Source organism: Epinephelus fuscoguttatus, linkage group LG15, assembly GCF_011397635.1.
Source record: "Epinephelus fuscoguttatus linkage group LG15, E.fuscoguttatus.final_Chr_v1".
In the NCBI taxonomy this organism is placed as follows: domain Eukaryota; kingdom Metazoa; phylum Chordata; class Actinopteri; order Perciformes; family Serranidae; genus Epinephelus; species Epinephelus fuscoguttatus.
In genome coordinates this window covers 14299249-14317383 of record NC_064766.1, presented here as the reverse complement: position 1 = coordinate 14317383, position 18135 = coordinate 14299249, and the positions used below count along the sequence as shown (strand labels likewise).

The following is an 18135-nucleotide window of genomic DNA, read 5'->3' as shown; positions in this document are numbered from 1 at the left end:
ACCGGAATTTTTCCTGATGCCATTACCAAAGACGAGGTACAGACAAATTACAAACTTGCACCATGCATGGTGACATGTAGCACAAAGACAAAGGGCAGAATACGCTATGTTTAGTCATTTATATTGAATATTCAATTACCCCCATGTCTGTAGGCATACAGAGTGGTTGCAGCTGTACTAAGTTACTAGGAGGGCAAACATATGATGCAAACTAGTTTGGAGGAGATCACCTTGAGACTATCTGCCACAGTTTTTCTCTTTACGTAATGTTAAAGAATTACTTTGTAGATTGTCTCATCTAGTGGAGGAAGCGGGGCATTGTCCACATGCATAGATTTGTGCAGTTGTCCATGTGCTGCTCTGAGTGTCTCGAGAACAATAACTGTGATTGTGTTGACTGATGACGAATGTTCCGCCTGGAACCTCTGTTGAGGTTAAATCACATTTTCTACTGTATTTATCCCAGACAAAGGGTGGAGATATCATTATGTAGGGAGTGGTTTAATGGATGAGAACAACTCTAAATTGAGCAATTTTTATGTTAGACAGTGGTTTTAGACAATTTGGAAAGGTGATAAATTGTCTTTGGGAGGAAAGAAGGGTGTAACAAGAATTCAGAGAGAATTGTCCATGTTCGGGAGAATAAAGTGGACTCCAAGGTAAAGATTAAAAAAGATGGGGTGTTAAATTGTGCAGTGTGCCCCTTAAAAACTTTAGTTGTACATTCCAGAGATACCCTTGGAGACACAATAATGTCTGCGCAAAAGGCTGTGTTATGTTTAGCACATGTTCATGTTTAATTTAAGAGAACACTCACTCAGTGTTCAACATAGCACATGCTGAAAAAGTAACGCATTAACACATCTGGAAGGGTAACACAAACATCTGCATTTTCTGACATCAGCTAGCATGTTAAAAAAAATGACTCATCCTCAGTTTAGGTGCATGCAGAAATAATCTGTTCACATGTTACCTCTTCCCTCCCCTGTCCTCCCCTTAGTGATGGCCTCTGCTGAGCATCCGTGCTCCAGCTTCCACCAGCAGCACTGCGCATAAGGCAACACACCCACCTTTGCCCTCCTGCCCAGAAGTGAGAGAGACACCACCATGTACAGTGTGGAGGACCTCCTCATTTCGCACGGATATAAATTGCCCAAGAGCGGCCCTCCGTCTGCCACGCCTTATGACAAGCGCCCCGCTGATTGCCAGCGTGAACTTGTGGACAACAGGGCTGGCCGCGGGACACTGAACGGGTATGAGGCGGACCGGGGGGCATCTATCACAGGCATCTATGGCAGCAGGCAGGCACTGGTGAAGGGCTACCCCGCCACAGACAACGAAAGCGGGGAAAGGAACCAAAGGAGAAAAGAAGTCGGCATCGGTATCCTAGGTGACGCTCAGCCCTTGGGTGATTCTCTCGCCACAGATAGTGGGTAAGTGGGTTTTTTTTCCTGTCTTTTTCGATCCCCCACACCCTTTACCTTCCCTTTTTTTTTCCTCTCCCCCCCTTCTCACTGGGGCCCTTCAGTATTGCATGCAAAACTGAGTCTGCACTGCGCAGGGTTTTTTTTTCCCTCCTCTTCCCTTTCCCCTCCTTCCAGAGCTGCAGAACACTGTGGCTGCAGCAGCACCACTGACATATCTTATGCTGGGATATGAGGAATTATGAAAGGTGCCTTTGCGCTCGTTTGAGTTGTTTACATGCCTGTGCAGAGAGGTGGCTTGCGTCTCTATGGAGCCCACCCATGCACCGGTATCGTCTCCACAGCCTCCACCAGGCAGGCAGATGTAAACAGCAGCACTAGACAGAGAGCAAACTGAGGAGGACTGAACATGCCTCAAGACAGGCGCGTAATCACTCCACTGTAAACACTGGCACACTGAATCACGCCCAGCACGTGCTCTGTGATGTAAGCATGTTGCTGGGCAAGTGTGCACAGCGCGGCTCCCCTCAGCCATACAGTAGCATATGCTGCTGAGGATGATCCATTGACTTTGCTGCTTAAATGAATGAGTACAGTGACTAACACAGTGATGTAGTGCAGTGCAGATATGAGATGAAGCTCTTGAAAAGGGTAACTGTAATTCATGTTGACTTTTCTTTTATATTTATCAGACTGGATATTTTACAAACGTATATAGTAATATGTATTTATGATATATTTTATGGTTAGATTTTTATTTCTTTTTTATGTAACTGCTAACTGCAAATAGTGGCATTATGTGACTGTATCATAAATATGAAACAACTAGCTTGAGAAAATACAATTATTGATTTATTTTATTTGAAAGACCTGATGGTTACATTTGAATTTCAACAAGGATTTCAAACCCACACTCCCTTTTTCCATTATGACTGACTGTCATCAGGGTGGCTTAAAACATGCCTGGATGTGACAGATGACCCACGGATATTCATGGATATCACAGAGTTTCTTTAGCTCTATTCAGCAGCGTGGTTCCACCACACCAAGAAAATTACCATGACTGCTTGAGAAAATTAGAAAATTGAAATTACGGTGCAATTTAACAAAATGACCCTCTTTGAACACAAAGAAGTGAAGCTCTGTTTTTTTGGACTCAATCTGTTATGATTAAGTATGCTATTTCTAAGATAATTGTTTTGGCAGTGCAACGTGCATTACAGCCATATCCTGCACCTACGAGGTAAATTTGGAACCATAACTAAAATTATCTCCAGGCGGCACTGCTTTATCACACTACAGTGGAACCACTGTTTTGAACCTGCCAACAGCCACTTGTCACATACTTGCCATTTTATGTTAAATTCAGCTGGCATTTAAAGAATTATATGAATCCTTGTTTTATTATATATTCACCCTAGCAACAATCAAAAAGACCCAATTCTTCTGATTTTCTCCTTGATTATATTTTATCGCAACAGAGTAAAGGCAGATTGCTCTAAAAGTTTATTGTTTATTGGTAGGTCATAGTGAATTTCCTAAAAGAGCACAGTTTGATCTTGCTAATTGAGTTATGTGATCAGTTTATCAGAGGGAAAGAGGTACTTTTGCTATCAGATCAGGTAATGGAATGTTTTTGCTTAGACTTTCTTTAAGAGCCAAAGTCTCTGTCCAGATGACCAGCTTCCAAGATAAGGTCAGCACAATTTAATATGCAGATCATATTGCAGTAGCATCACAATTTCATGGTTTCTTCAAGGGACTTGGGAGCCGCTGACTCAAGCACTTCTGTCTCATATGTGCTGGCTCTCCTTGATTAAGTTGCGTTGGAAAGCCAATACTGCCAAAGCCAAAACACATGCTTGAGACTGCCATGGTCACAATTATCAAATCCCAAAAGGGTGTTGATGCTTTATTACATTATCATAGACACTGAGATAATGCTCATTTTGTTTTGTTTTGGGAAAGTCTGTTTTGTGTTTCCTTTAATTATGGAATACCAGCAAACTCAATCATATTGTCATAATACATTAAAGAATATTGTCTTTCAGACACATTTTGTGTTTTTGTGTCCAAACCTAATGGCTGTGTGTAAGATGTCACTCACTTCTGTAACTACACAAAAAAAAAGTGCTTGCAACTGTCAATTTAGATTCAGAGTCCACCTCGCTCTCATTCTGTGACACTTTGGATCTCTTATTCAGACTGAACCTTTCTTTCTCTATAGGTTCTACGATGTTCCCAGTTTGACTTATTCCGAGCCACTGAGCCATGAGGAGAGGGATGTTTCCTACTGGCGGAGGCGAGGCCAGGACTTCAGCATCCTCCTGGACTATGCTGATGGGAGGGAGCTGAGGGCCTCTGCTGGCGCATGGAGGCCACAGGCCCTGATTGCAGCAGAGGAAAACAGAGCAGAAAGGCAAGCGCAGCAGCTATGGGAGGACATTTCCTGGCTAAGGGACCTGGACGCAGCCCCTGGTCAGCTAAGGGTGACTGGGGAGAGGAAGTGTCAAAGCCTCGGTACAGAGGAGTGGAGGCCTGCTGTGGGCCTGGGAAGGCAGCTCTCGGATGGGGACGGGGACAGGTGGGCTCAGGAACAGTACCGCCTGAGGACACCTGAGGGGTTTTTTCACCCTAGAACTAAAGCAAAGTCTCAGTCTCTCCCCAGGGTTTTGTCACCTGATAGAGGTGCTGGCAGAGAGCTCATTCCATCCAGGCCTAGCCTACCTGATAGACAGAGGATAAGCAGCACTGTCTTCTCTGGGCCCTATAGTAGGTATATCTATAGTGGTGCTGTTGTCAGGGACCGGTGGGGTAGGAATGCAGGGCCAAGCAGCCATGTTGCACTTTTACCAAAGCCCAGGTTCAGCAGGCCTCTAAAGCCTCCGTCATATGAGATTCACCAGCAGACTAGGGGTAGCGCAGAAATGCTTGCTATAGACCAGGGTGCCAAACAAAAAGAAAGGCCTATCTACTATCCAAGGGGTGGGGAGCTGAGACAAGACTATTTCGCACAACACTCTGCCATCACTGGAATGGAGCCCCCTGGCTACATCCCACCCCCATCTTATAGAAGAGCCCCACCCCCAAGATCAGTTTCAATCAATCGCAATGAAATGGCAAACCTAAGATGGAGGGCGGAAGCTCTGCAAATGCCCAGCTCCGATCCTGGAAGGTGGTTTTACAGACAGGCAGGTTCATGGCTGGAACATTATGGAGATCGTGCTGCATCCTATCGAAAACAGGTACATTCTGGACACGAAGAACAACCAGGTCATACCCGTCAATTACCCACTGAAGACCCAAGAGTGAAGCAAATCTCAGGAGGGCCCAGCGGAAGTTCTCTCACTGACTCAGACAAGATCCGTACCATCAACAAAGAGATTCCGCCTGCTAAGATTTTAGGACAATCTACACATGATAGTGCCTTTCCTCCCCAACAGGGGTCAGCTCTCAATACTGAAAGCCGCAAAACAGCTCTCAATGACAACGACAGCAGTAATCGATGGTGCAACAGGGGATTGAAAAAAAGTGACAGTGTAGGTCCTGAACAAAACCGTAGTCAGTTTTTTCCTTCATCTATTCTGGGTAAACCACCACCTCCCCCATGCAAACCGGCTGACCAGGGTGTCTCTGAAACTGTGACTGAAGTAAAAAAGGTGGAACAACCTGAACCACCAGAGAAAGACAAAACCAAGAATCTAAAAAAGAGACTTAGTGAGACAATTTTTTGTTTGGTGTCTGTCCCTGTTACACCGCAGCTCACTGGGACAATCCGTGATCAAAATAACAACAATGAGAAGTCACCAGACCCAGCGGACAGTCCTAGTGACAACAAAACTGGCCATTTAACAAACCAAAGTCTCCAAAGCACATCTTCAGCTGAAGCTGAGCTGCAAGCACTAACTGGTAGCATAGCAAGCAGCAAAACAAGTAGTAGAGCGAGCAGCAAAATGTTTAAACGAGTACCCTGTAGACCCCCTAAGATAAACCATTACAAGGAGATGAAACTGTCGGGATCTTGGCCTGCAAACCAGTATCGAGACCAAGAGACACAAACTAGCCCAGAGGCCCAAAAACCTGCCTCTGAAAACAAGGAAGCACAACAAGACCCTGTCCCTCCCGGCACTGAAGTCCCTCCTGATAGCAGCGGTGTGGTGGGCACTGCCTTCAGTTTTCCTATAAAGGGAGTTAAGAGCCTAAAACTGTCAAGCAACAGCGCCTTCTCCTTGACCGCCACCTTCTCCAACCAGCTGAACAAGAGCACAGCTCAGCAGCCAGCAGTACCACCCTCAGGAAATGTGGAGGAGACCAAACCAGCAGCAAACAGTGGGCAGGAGGCATTTGAACCGTTCCTACTGAAACCGGCCAGTCAGCGTCCATGGGATGCTGTCAAAGAGTTGGAGACCATCAAAAAAGAAGTCCAGGATCAACAGCAGCAGCAAAGCAGCAAACAGCCCAGCGTTGATAAGTGTATAGAGGACCTCAACGAGGCCTACAAAGACATCTTGGAGCTAGGCACTGCCAGCAATAAAGTCCCAAATGGTTCTGTTCAAATCCCTGAGCGTATCAAAATCCGATTGACATCCGAACCTCTCAACAAGCCCAGTAGCCTTAGGCGCAGTGCAGTAAGCTGGTCTGTTGACCCAGAATACAGGGAAGTCAAGAGCGCCTTCTCCAGGCCTGCAACAAAGTCAGTAACCTTCAGCAAGCAGCTTAGGGAGGAGCTCCCCGTCCCACCGCGGGAGACAGGCTTCAGAGAATACAGGGTTGTTGCACATCTTTCGCGCAGACGGAGCAACGATGGGAGGACAGTGAAACTAGACCTGCCAGATGAGCCTATTGAGACACCTCTTTGTGACTTCAGTCCAACAACGCACACTGCAGCAGCTGAGGTGCCCTGGGCAGATAGGCAGCCCATGCAGGATGCCTCTACACTCACTAGTCCTCCTGATTATGAGGACATATGCCAGACTTTGCGCCACTCTAGAGACTCGACGGATGTCAATAAAGCGTCCGCAGGCAATTTTAAACCTAATGACGCAGAGACTCTTCAAGATCTCAGTGCTGAATCAGAAGAAGAGTGCCCTATTTGTAAAAGAGAGCTTGAGAATCAGATGAGACAGGGCCCATTGCCTCCACTTCATGAGGAGAACAGCTCAGACAGTTCAACCAATCAAAATGGCAGTCCACCACAATGCACTGCATTAGAAAGTCCAGCAGAGGATATAAAAACTGAGGAGCCAAAGGACTCAAGTTTGAATCAGTCAGGGTCTGACCCATGTGCTGACACAAGGGAACAGCATTCAGTGACACAGGAAAATGAGGGAAGGGGTGAAAAAACAGACAATGCTCAGGCAGAAAACTTGGACAATTTGCGTGCAGTTGATCCTGCTGAGAGCATACCAGCGGATGGAGCTACAGTGGATAGTGCATCCACAATATTAGCAACTGATGTGCCAGCAGACCCCCAAGTCACAGAGGAACAGAGTGTTAGTGAAACTAAGGAAGTAGAATTAGGAGAGAAGGAAGCCATTACAGGAGAAACACCTAAGGGAGGTGCAGACAAACAGACTGCTGAAGTGAAAAGTGAGTGTGAGGGACAAGACAGTACAATGCCTGACGACAAGCAGGAGCAAGAAAAGAAGCCATTTGCTTTTCCAGAGCATAGATTTGGTCTACGGACTCATCTGGGGCGAGACCACCCAGGGTTACCGGAGTTTCCACCAGATAGACTGCCACTTTCAGTTCCCCCAAACCTAGACCGCAGGCTGTCTCTTAGCTTGGAGGGGGAGAGGAGGAGCAAGGGCCCCTCCCAACGAATGGAAGCACTGCAGACCAAGCTGGCTATTTCTCCAGGTCGCGTGGCAGTTGAGCGCCTGGCCCGGATGAGGGAGGTGGACGTTATGTATCGTATGAGGCGCCTCAGCATCAGGAGTACTGACTCTGGGGAGGGGGAGACAGAGGCAGAGGGGGAGGGCAAGGACGAACAAGCAGAGGAGCCCCACCCTGCTCCTCAAAGAGACAAGGAGAACGATCAAGATCAAGAGGTCACCCATTCACAGCAGGTCTCTGAGGAGACAGTGTTGCAAAATGAGGAGTCAACTCTCTCAGGTAAGATAAGAAAAAGGAAATTAGAGGAAATTAAAAATGAAAAATGTATTAGTTAAGTTTTAGAGTACTGTCTATTCAGCTTTGCAAATTTACCCACGTTTTGAAATTATCAAGGGTACATTGAAACATTTTTTTCCCTTGTGGTTCTCGGTCCACACAGATTCAGGAGGCAACCAAATCTAAAAGAATGAGGAAAATACTAATGAAGTTATTTAAAATATTTGTTCAATGCATTATGCAATTTCAGTGTCCCTATCCACAGATGTATTATTCACGCTTAAGGATGACTGGAGACTAAACCATGAGTGAATGTGATAGTTCCATTTAAATGCTAAAAAAAATATTATATATTGATAAGAAATTATAGGCGTAAGGCTATAGAGTGTTGCAGGAATGAGTTTGCATTTCAGTTTTCCTTAAAGTCAAAGGGTTTTTTTGAATGGGTTTTTGGTTAGATGCCTGAAATAAGGTCTGTGGTTAACAACACAAGCTTAAGAGATTTTAACATTTTGTTCTGCAACATAAACCACATCAGTAACTACCCTCCTTGTGAGTTTTAAGCTTTTACGCATCTTACAAAAGGCAGAGACAAGTGGCTAAATGAAACTATAGAGCATCATCACGCTGAACACAGCTTTACAGCGTGGTAGTGACGTTGTAGTCATGTGACCTTGATGTAATTTGTTTATAGCCTAATGTTAACTTTTTTACTTCTTGTGATTGAAAACATTCAAGTAGAATAAACTTTAGTTGCTACAGATCTTATTTTCTGCAATAATCCCAAATTCAAAGGAAAAATCACATTGTCTTTTGTCGAGGGAACAAGGTTGACGCTGACTTTAGGATTGACCTAAAAAAAAATCATCCCTGTACCACTCTATTTGGCATATGGAGTCATTATATGCTACATGGGTCATTTTGACTGATTTTGTGCCTTAGGTTTTAATTTGTAAAGGAGACATCAGACTGTTGTAAGAGAGAGGACAGGAGCCATATGTATTTACTATTTTTCCATACTTTATGGGCATTTTGGCACACAAGCGTGCATAAAATCTTAGGAATACACTGCTAATTTATCTCTGGAGGTTGCAAGTTATCAAAATTTAAGAGACTGTCAAGAGGCCTTGCTGTTAAAGACATCTCCACAAGATGGTGTCAGTGCCCCAAAATAGATCAAGTCTTCTACCCTGCTCAATGAATGTAAATCCATCAATGACATTTATGTCACTGGAATAAATAGAATGAATGCAAAGCATACTTGAAAACGCACATTTTACTGTCCTGTCAAAAGAAAATTATTTTTGACTTTGATATTGCTGTTTCTGTCATTTTTCTCTACTTTTTTTGTAATTGATTACCTTTTCGTGGTTTTAATAACTCTGATGGATAATATACAACACTAGATATGAATAAAAATACACCATTTGTGAATGAATATGTTTCTTCTTTACGTCCCAGAACCCCATGATCCCAGCCAAGTGGAGACAGTGTAGAAAGACTGCGTCCATCATCTCCATCTGAGGTTTTTAGCTCCAACACTGTGACCTGGCTGCCTACTAGAATGCCTTCATCTCATCTTGACACTGAAATGGCCTTCTTGTCCGACAAGAGCATTGTGTACACCCTCACCCTCGGCGCTGCGTTGACTACTAAGAGTGCTGTTCCACTGCCAAAGGGAGGTGCCCCTTTAAGTTGTGGGGCAACTTCCACTTCGAATCCCTCCCCAGCCTTCCCAAACTGACTTCCCACTACCCCATCTGTCCTCCATCCCCAAGCCCATCCTCTTATAGGGTTTCTACTAGTTAGTCTTCTTGTAGTGGCTTGACCTTTCTATTCTATCCTCCCTATGCTTTTCTCATTGGCAGACATTATGCAATTCTGTCGTGCATACTAGAACTTCTAAAATGTCCATAGCGAATACAGTCGAGACATTTTTTGCATACTGAACGAATCTGTTTGTTTACGGGCGAGCTCTTAAGGATATGAATGTAAGCGTTTATGTTTAACCTGACGTAGACATAGAAGGGTTACTGTCATAAACCTGTTCTGTTGCATTTAAACTACACCAAAATAAACTGCGCATCATGACGTGGTGAGGCGACAGCTGTTTTAGAACTGGACATCACTGTCTCTGGCTCAAGAACTGTTTTGATTTTCAGACGAGATCAATCAGCCTTTCTTTTTTAAAGTTGATGACATTGTGCCCTGTCTCATTGCTTTTGTACCCACTGCAACCATAACACATAGAGCTCTTCAGTGAAGAGTGACTCTACACCACATGACCTGATAGACCAGTGACCGATTATACGTTACATTGGTTCTACACTGGAGAGGGAGTGTTGCCTTCTTTAACCAGATGTATGTTAGTCCTCTGATCAATCTGATGTATAGCTCCCATTTCCAGGTAATTTCAGGAAGCAATAAAGGCATGGATTGAGTTGGCAAATTTGATAAACCTTAAAGACGGAAATAGGGATATAGAACAAAAAAAGAGATAGGTAGAGCAATATTGTTGTACAAACAGCTCAGTGGTGTAGTGGAGCTACCTGTAGGAACCATTGTCAGGAGTTTTAATGTGAACGTGTCATTGAAATCATATTACAGGGATATGGAATCGTGTCAGGGTATATGGGCGCTAAACGGGGGTGGGGTGGGGGGGGTGCTTTACTTCATGATATATATCTATGTTCATACATCTGTATCGCAAAGAGACGACATTTCACGGAATATTTATTTTTTTTATCATCGAATTGTTAATCAGTTTGCATAATGTACAAAATAAAGTATATTTTAAATATTTTAAGAGATATTTTGTATTTAACCATGAAATTTTATTTCTCCACACTTATATCAAGCTGAAAGTATCATACGTCTGTATAGTATCATATTAAGAGTATACATAATTTTTCTAGTGCTTTAAAATCTAACAGAGCGATTTTAGATGGGATGGCCCTGTGGTGTGCCTTGATCGCACGATTCGGTTTCAGTGAGCGATAGGGTTCATCATTGCCAGTGTTGAGGTGATGGAAACGTTTTGATTGTGCCATGATTTCCTATTTGATAGTGCTTTTTCATATGCTAACAGAGTCAATGTTGGACGCTCCTTGTGATATTTGATACATCAATCCATCTCAACTGTATCTCCTGTGTTGGTGGTCAGACGTGACCTGTGTCTTATTTTTGTCTTTGTATGTCTTCCAATTCTAACCATGTATTGTTCTGTTGTTGGTTCCTCGAAACATGTTTAGAAATAAAATTGGGAAGTTTTTTTCTTTTCCTTCCTTCTACCCTCCCTTTCTTCTTTCCCTCCTCCTCCTCCTAACTTCCTACTTGCTTTCTTTGTTTCTGTCATTCCAGAGCGTGTTCATTTTGTGTAAAGCGTTCTGCCGTCCCTAACACATATTGCACTAAAGGATACAATGCAGCATGCTATTTTTGGCTAAAAACCATGAATTTGCAAAAAAAAAAAGAAAAAAAAGAAGAAGAAGTAGTATGAAAAGTTTTTTTTTTAAAATACAGGGGTTTTTAATATATTAAAAGTCATAACTCAAAATCTAAATAATGATTAAAAAAAATGATAAAAACAAGTTTGCAGTTACGTGGTTTTTCTCACAGTAGCAGTGCTGCATTGGTGTAACGGATCAACAGATTTGTAGTTAACCATCACTGTTTAATCACTCACCAAGTATCACTTAATTGTTATGTAGCATTTTACAGTTGTAGCATTTTATCAACTCAGAACTTTGTCTTAGTATTTCAAACATTTCTTGTAAATTTGGAATAATCATGTCGCCTTATTATGTGTGCATTACATTATACTCCAGGCAATGCCAAATATTAACCTACTAAGCACTGTTTCATACCTTAGGTTTTTACAAACAACTTACTGTTCTGCCATCCCTCAGGCTGGAGAGGTACAGTAGCATTGTGGATAGTTTCTGCTCTTCATGCCGTTTATCTGTAGAAACATTGAATCAAAACTGTGAACTTCAAATAATACAAAAAGCATAATTTTAAAAAGTATAGGATGAGATTCAGTGTTTTAAGACAAGCCCATAATCAGCTTCATAGGGAGGACAAGCAGGCACGCCCATAATTACTGACACATCTCATTTTCAATTCATTTTGAAGACTGAAAGGCTTTGCCTCGGTCTTGAGTGTAAACTGCCCCTGACAACATTTAAAAAGCTATTTCAGTACATACGCCCCCTCCCCCTCCAATAATTGGCATGTCAGGTACACTTGAACATAGTGTCATTTGACTTTTTGTACTGCAGGTTACGTGCAACATGAAGTAATTATGCACACTTGTAATATTTTCTATTTTCATATGAAATTTAAGTGCTTTTTGTACTCACTGACATCTTTTTTTCTTCCTTGCATGAAATGCAAGAGAGAGGAGGAAAAAAAATGTTTTTCATAAAGTATATTTGCATTTGGTACTCCGATAGTTAAACCAGTGGGCAAACATTATGTTTCATTTAATTTACAAAACTATGCCAAGTATTTAAAAGCTATTTTTAGAGTAAATCAAAAGAGAAGTCATTCATTTTTTTCCTTTGAGACATGCCTTTATCTTTGTATCTATAAATATGAGCATAATCCATAGTCATGATTGTGCTACTGTTGTATGATACTGCAGTCTGATTCATAAATAAACTCTTTGCATGAAAGCTGTGTTTGTGATCAATTGTCTAGGAGTCACCTAATGGAATTGTTTCAAGCATTGTAAGAGGTTTACATATCCACAGGGAAAATGCTACATTTGTTGTGTTGGGGTTTTTTTGTAGAATACTTAAGACATGTGCAACTTCCTCTCTTTATCTTTGTATAGGAAGGACAAGAGGAAGCAAGGCAAACATAAACAGCAAGTTCAGTAAGAATGCTGTCATAATTGGTCTCATATTCCTCAAAGCATAAATATTTCAATTTCAAATGAAATCCCTATTAGAGTTGCCTTATACTCTTAAAGTCATATTAAGGCAATATAAAAAGGGGCGTGTGTGCACAGCTATGTGTGTGTTTTCACACATGTACACTTAAGTACTGGCAATTTCAGCCCAATTACCCTGCCAGACTGTCACACTGAGCGCCACTTGCTCGATCAAAGCGTTGGCAAAGACAATACTTGAGCTGAACCTTGTAAAAACCTCCCAGCATGCTCTCTGAGGCTTGGATGGCATCCATCCTCCGACGCTGTTCAAATTCCTCTGTGTGCCATCCTTTTCTAAAAGGAGAGTGAGAAGTCTGATTAGTACTTCCTCTGATGTGATACTTTATTGATCCCTATATAGGTGAGCTTTCTTTTCATTGACATCCCAATGCTTTGCTTTAATGCACGTTGGCAGGTGCTTAAGACAGCATGGTGCTAAGGAGGAGGAGGGGTTATATTCAGGGATAAGATTAAAGGTTGTGACATAATGTACATGCAGCATCTGTCAGGGCTAGTGAATATATTTAGGAAGCAGTATTTGATAAAATTAGAAGTACATAATGATGAAAAGGCAGGTACTAAATATATATTCACTGAAAAGAGACAACCAACATTTATATGATTGATTTTAATTTAGATTTATGCACCCCAGATTAGGCATTGTTTTAGTCAAACAACCATCTTTGGACTGAAAATGATTAGCAATATCACATGATGATACAGCCTATGAATAAACATTATGTACATTAGCTACATTATTAGGGTTCATTTGGTGCTGGGGATGATAACAGTGCTATAAAGACATCTGCTGTAACAACACAAATGCTTATTGATTCTATATAAATGATAGCTATACAAAGAATATCATAATTTTGGACACATATTAATTTATTAATATGAAGACACGTGGGCCACAATAAAGTTAATTAAACATTGCATTGATGACATTACAACTGGATCCTCTAACCACGTAGTTAATTAATGTTGCTTTAAAAAGTACAGTAGCTACAGTACTTTTTCTACAGTATATATATATATATATGTGTGTGTGTGTGTGTGTGTGTGTGTGTGTGTGTGTGTGTCTAAAGTACACTTCAATTAACAGATTTAACAGCACCTGTTAGCCTGAATCACTTCATCAGCCCCAAGCAATTGCCCAAAGTGACAGCTAATATTAGCTAGCAGTAAGTTCACTACATTATTTTAGCTAAATAAGTTAGCATAACTGCAATAATTTTGCGCTGCCAGTCTACCAGCTTGTCTTAGCGGATAAAGAACTACAGGAAATCAGTTAATAGGCTTTCATTTAGCATAGTTAGACATTTTTTAAACTTAAAAGGGTGAGTTAATCCGCATATTAGCTAGCTTGTTAACTGCTAACGTTACAGCTAAAGTTAGTGCTAGCTAGTTAGGCTGCATTAGCAGACGATTTCTGGACAGTTTCACTGCATTTTTCCACAGAATGTTTGGTATTGTTCTTACCTTTGCTGTGAACCATTATTCAGCTAAGTTTTTCTTAAAACTTGGAGCTTCCATTTTGCCACAGAGAGCAGGCTAAGGCAGTAGCCACTAGCTAGTCTTCTCAGTTTTTGTAACTCAACATCAACATCCAACTTGGCCGCCTGTGACCATTGCTAGCCATCTTCCTCAGGTAAAACTCAAGAACAACAGGATACAGGTGATTTATTTTAAATTTTAAAAGACACCAAGTGGCTAATAGGACACAACTTTTCACTTCAAAATGTCTACTATTACTTTAGTGTTGCTGCTACAAAATAATACGCTGCTAGTGCAGTTGTTCTACATTGGTGTTTAAGGTAATTTCAAAGTTAAATATTGACCATTTTGATATTTTAAGTTTGCCAGTGAATGTAAAGGTGGGTTATTGTGGTTATAATATAGTTTAATTACATTTGAGATGATATAATTGTCTGTGCTTTCTAATTATCTAGTAATACATCACCCCTTTTCTTCACAATAGATTGATGTTGTCCTCAGACAGTTCCAAAGCCACTGGACCTCACTGCCATTAATCTTCAGCTGTCCATCCATCACAGCTGCCTCAAATCTCCAAGCCATAGCCTACCACTGTCAGTAAACCACATATCTGTCATTACTGTACACTTGTCATGCACACTCGCCTCTGTTGCTCGGAGAATAAGTAACTCCATTGATGGCACAGTGACAGTTGTTCCCCTTGCACACAGACTGCATTCTCGACTGTAACACACCCCATTTATGGGAGAGACGATCAAATTGAAAGGTGATTACTTTTTACATTTAAATTTGTTTGTAGTAAACACCTGTAGTAGAAATAAGAGATGCAGGGGACTGCATATACTGCGATGTACTTCTTTTAGTATGTCCACAAGATGGAGCTAAACTATAATAATGTAATATTGAAAATCCTGAACCAACCCTGCTTCCTCTCCACTAGAGGATGTGAAGGCAGAGAATACCTTTACCTTCTTGATCTAGTCCATTTTTACATATACATAGCATACGTCATGCCACTTTGACACATGTAGTGTATGCACTTATGTGAAAATCATTGTCTGCACTTTAAATTTACTCCATTAACAGCCATTGTTTACACTGGCTATATAATGCCCTTAGGGTTGTACCATTCCAAAGTAATTGATAAAATAACTTTTAAATTCCAACATGCTGCCAATTTTCTCTAAAATGAAATGAAAGTATTATGTCAACAAGGATTTTGTTGACTTTATTGCCTATCTTGGGTTTATTGTCTTTGTCTTTTTAAGACTCATTGCGAAATACAAAGTTCAAAAAAAAAGCTGTTTGCTGCCTTCACTCGCATTTCCATTTTTGGAGGTGAACAATAGTTGCTTAACATTTCATAAATATTTATATCAACACAGACGAGATCCTCCTTAGTGCATCTCACAGCTGCACTGCAAGGATCATGATTATAACAGTTTGAAAAACTTGCAACAGTTGGATATATTATTGGTTGTTTGGCTAAAATGAATACAAATGTAAACTTGACACAAAGATGAAGCATGCACTTCTCAAAGCAAAATAAGACACTTATTCCAGCTCTGTGCTGTAGTACAGGAGCCTCTGCAGAGCCTGGATCACACTGTGCTGCTGGATTGTAGTTCTAACAGCTGATTCGATCCCTCTGTGCTGGGAGCCCGACGCTTCCTGGCTATTTATGGCAGATGCCCGTCTATCGAGGCCGCTCTCTTCAGCCCATACATGGTTGCTGTGAGATGAGGTTACCACACTGATTTTGGCCTGCACTCCCCAAACCCCTTGGAAGAAGTGTTGTGTCACCTCTCACTGTCAGTCTAAACTATCAGACCAGGGTCCCAAACCTGGTTTACAAGAATGGATATTTTAACAACCACAGTTTTGACTTTTGGAATAATCTGAAGAACCACATATCGTTGGAGTATCAGTTTGCTCTAGCACCCCTGTTGTATATTTTTTCTCTGCTTCATCCCTGTTTCTTTCCTTCACCCCTCTCCTGCATACCCCGCTCCCTTTCCTTCTCTCTCCCTCTCCCTTCTACTCTTTCTTCTTTGCTTGGCTGTTCCTGGACTGATTTATTTGGCCCCGTGTAGCAGAGCTAGTGGGAAAGCACCAGGCTATATTTGTCGGCTGCTGAGGTCGGACCTGCTTCATGGTGGATGACTCTGGATCTGCTGTTCGGGTTTACCTGCTCACACCTGTGCCTCCCGCCTCCTCGGCATCTGCTTTGCTCTGAATAAGGAATTAGTGAGACCCTTTGTTTGGCAGTGTCATAGCCCTGCATTATACTGCCAGGATAAATGGACTTCACCTGTGGAGAATTTCTCTCAGCTAAAGCAGTGTAAGTATTGCGTTCTCTTTCCTAGTTTAATCACATGCACGTTATGATATTTTTGGATTTTTGGATCCAACAACCATTATTCAGCTTTGTGCTGAGTTGAAAATTGTTGATTCTCAGGTGTATGCTAAATTGATATAAAGCATTTGGCCACTTTGTTAGGCTATTTAATTTACTTACTCCCCATCACTTAAATGTTAAAAATTGTAATGACGTGTTATCTGACATTGGAGAGGGTAATGAAACTATCCTTAAGAGAATAATGGCAAAAGATTTAATTGCACAGAAGCTGCCTCACACTTGGAAGAATCTGCTAAATTTGCTCTCTATCAGTTTCATTCTGTTGTAAAAGTAAAAAGAGCAGGTGAATTTTGGAAACCAGCAGACATATTTTAAACCCAGTGCAAAGTATATTGAAACAATAATTTTGGTTCACTGTCAAGAGACAAAATCAGAATCACTTTATTTGGAAAGTGCATCACGCCTCAAGGAATCACATTGTTGCCGAATCCTGAACAAACACTCAGAGCAGAATAACAGGGGACAGCAGCACTTACTATTTTCTACTATGTCAGTCAGAGTACTTGGCTAAAATTGGCAGCCAATTTAATAATTGTACCTAATAAGGTGTCTTTGATATTTGGAAACTCTGTCATCGACTATTATTTTTGCCAAACTGCTCAGTAGCAGAGGCAAAGTTAGGTGCCTAAACTCAGCAGTGCATGACTGCTGTCCGGTTTAAACTTTCTCCCCTGAGGACTGAATGTAGTGTCCCAACCAAGCCTCCCTCTTGTTGTTATGTGCTGTCTCAAGTAACCACATGGGTATTAGCATTCCTCCTCAAGATTATGGCTGTATGGTGGTATGTGTGTGTGCAGCTGATCTATCAGCTACATGTTGTGCTGGCATGTTGTTCCAACACTGGTCAGGCGTCATTTCTCCACAGTTTTGTTTTTATAGTGTGTGTGTGTGTGTGTGTGTGTGTGTGTGTGTGTGTGTGTGTGTGTGTGCGTGCATGTGTGCGTGCGTGAGAGAGATTCTGTTCCGCAGTTGCTTGGTGCTCTGCACCTGCTGCATCCGTCAACATGAACAGACAGGTTTACTTGCCGGCCCATGCTTGACCCTCTGCCACTGGATTCTGTTCATCTACATATAAGAGTACTGATTTGCACACTTCTCCAAGTGCTGTAGACAGGTTTGTGTCGTCACCGTAGACCTTGTACACATTCATTGATTATCAACCGGCCGAAATATATGCACTTATTTGTTGAAGGTCTACACCAGTGATACTCAACTTATAACCAAGTCTGGCCTGCCATAGGGTGCCGGGTGGCCCGCCAACCATTTTCTAGGAGAAAAAAATTGATTCACACTTGTAATTTCTTCTTATTATTTTTTAATTAATAGTTAATTAATTAATTAATTTATTTATTTATTGCACTTTGAATGTAAGTAAGGTGTGAGAGTGCATTGGGAAAGTATGAAAACAGAGCTTGTTCATAAAAAAGTGCTAGGGGACGACCCCCTAGACCCCCTGACAGAGGCTCAGGCTCTTTATTAATATATTTAATGTCAATGTTTGTTAATTTAAACAGTTGCTTTGCTATGTGTGAATTTGGACCTTATTCTCCCACGTTTTTGTGTCTAATTGACACAAAATAGGCTGTAATGTAACATTTATATGCAATCGCGGGCTGTCAATGTATGCCCACTAAAAGTGCTTGTTTGGCCACTGACAGGCTCAGATTTTATTTAAGTGACTGACAAAGGATTGCCACAGATATAGACCTTTGTTAAAGAGTAACATCTTTTTGTTTAACCAGAAACAG

General features: G+C 41.6%; 2 protein-coding genes and 1 long non-coding RNA gene across 4 annotated transcripts in view; 2 read left to right on the top strand and 1 right to left on the bottom strand.

Moving 5' to 3' along the window:
- LOC125902626 (uncharacterized) overlaps positions 1 to 14114 on the bottom strand; it is a 30905-nt gene extending 16791 nt beyond the window's left edge. The window contains exons 1-2 of one of the 2 annotated variants that reach the window (XR_007451119.1): positions 13954 to 14114; positions 11426 to 11496 (exon numbers count right to left, since the gene is read on the bottom strand). This is a non-coding gene — a long non-coding RNA (uncharacterized LOC125902626). Of the gene's footprint in view, positions 1 to 11425; positions 11497 to 12677; positions 12768 to 13953 lie in introns of those variants that run through there. The other variant, XR_007451118.1, reaches the window with a different exon arrangement.
- On the top strand, positions 1062 to 10165 carry LOC125902620 (junctional protein associated with coronary artery disease). The gene is made up of 3 exons (XM_049599115.1): positions 1062 to 1433; positions 3652 to 7538; positions 8997 to 10165. The coding sequence occupies exons 1-3, from the start codon at positions 1108 to 1110 to the stop codon at positions 9029 to 9031; spliced, it is 4248 nt and encodes a 1415-aa protein (XP_049455072.1). The 5' UTR covers positions 1062 to 1107; the 3' UTR covers positions 9032 to 10165.
- Positions 14115 to 15769: 1655 nt separating the features above from the next.
- Positions 15770 to 18135, top strand: part of LOC125902618 (supervillin-like) — a 55554-nt gene continuing 53188 nt past the window's right edge. Inside the window, exon 1 of the mRNA XM_049599113.1 lies at positions 15770 to 16309. The gene's annotated coding sequence lies outside the window, so the exon portion shown is untranslated. The remainder of the gene's footprint in view (positions 16310 to 18135) is intronic.

Excerpts from the sequence above, each read along its gene's own strand:
- LOC125902620 (XM_049599115.1), top strand. The coding sequence starts at position 1,108 with ATGTACAGTGTGGAGGACCTCCTCATTTCGCACGGATATAAATTGCCC. Across the intron at positions 1,434-3,651 it reads TCTCTCGCCACAGATAGTGG|GTTCTACGATGTTCCCAGTT; the intron begins GTAAGTGGGTTT and ends CTTTCTCTATAG. Across the intron at positions 7,539-8,996 it reads TGAGGAGTCAACTCTCTCAG|AACCCCATGATCCCAGCCAA; the intron begins GTAAGATAAGAA and ends TTTACGTCCCAG.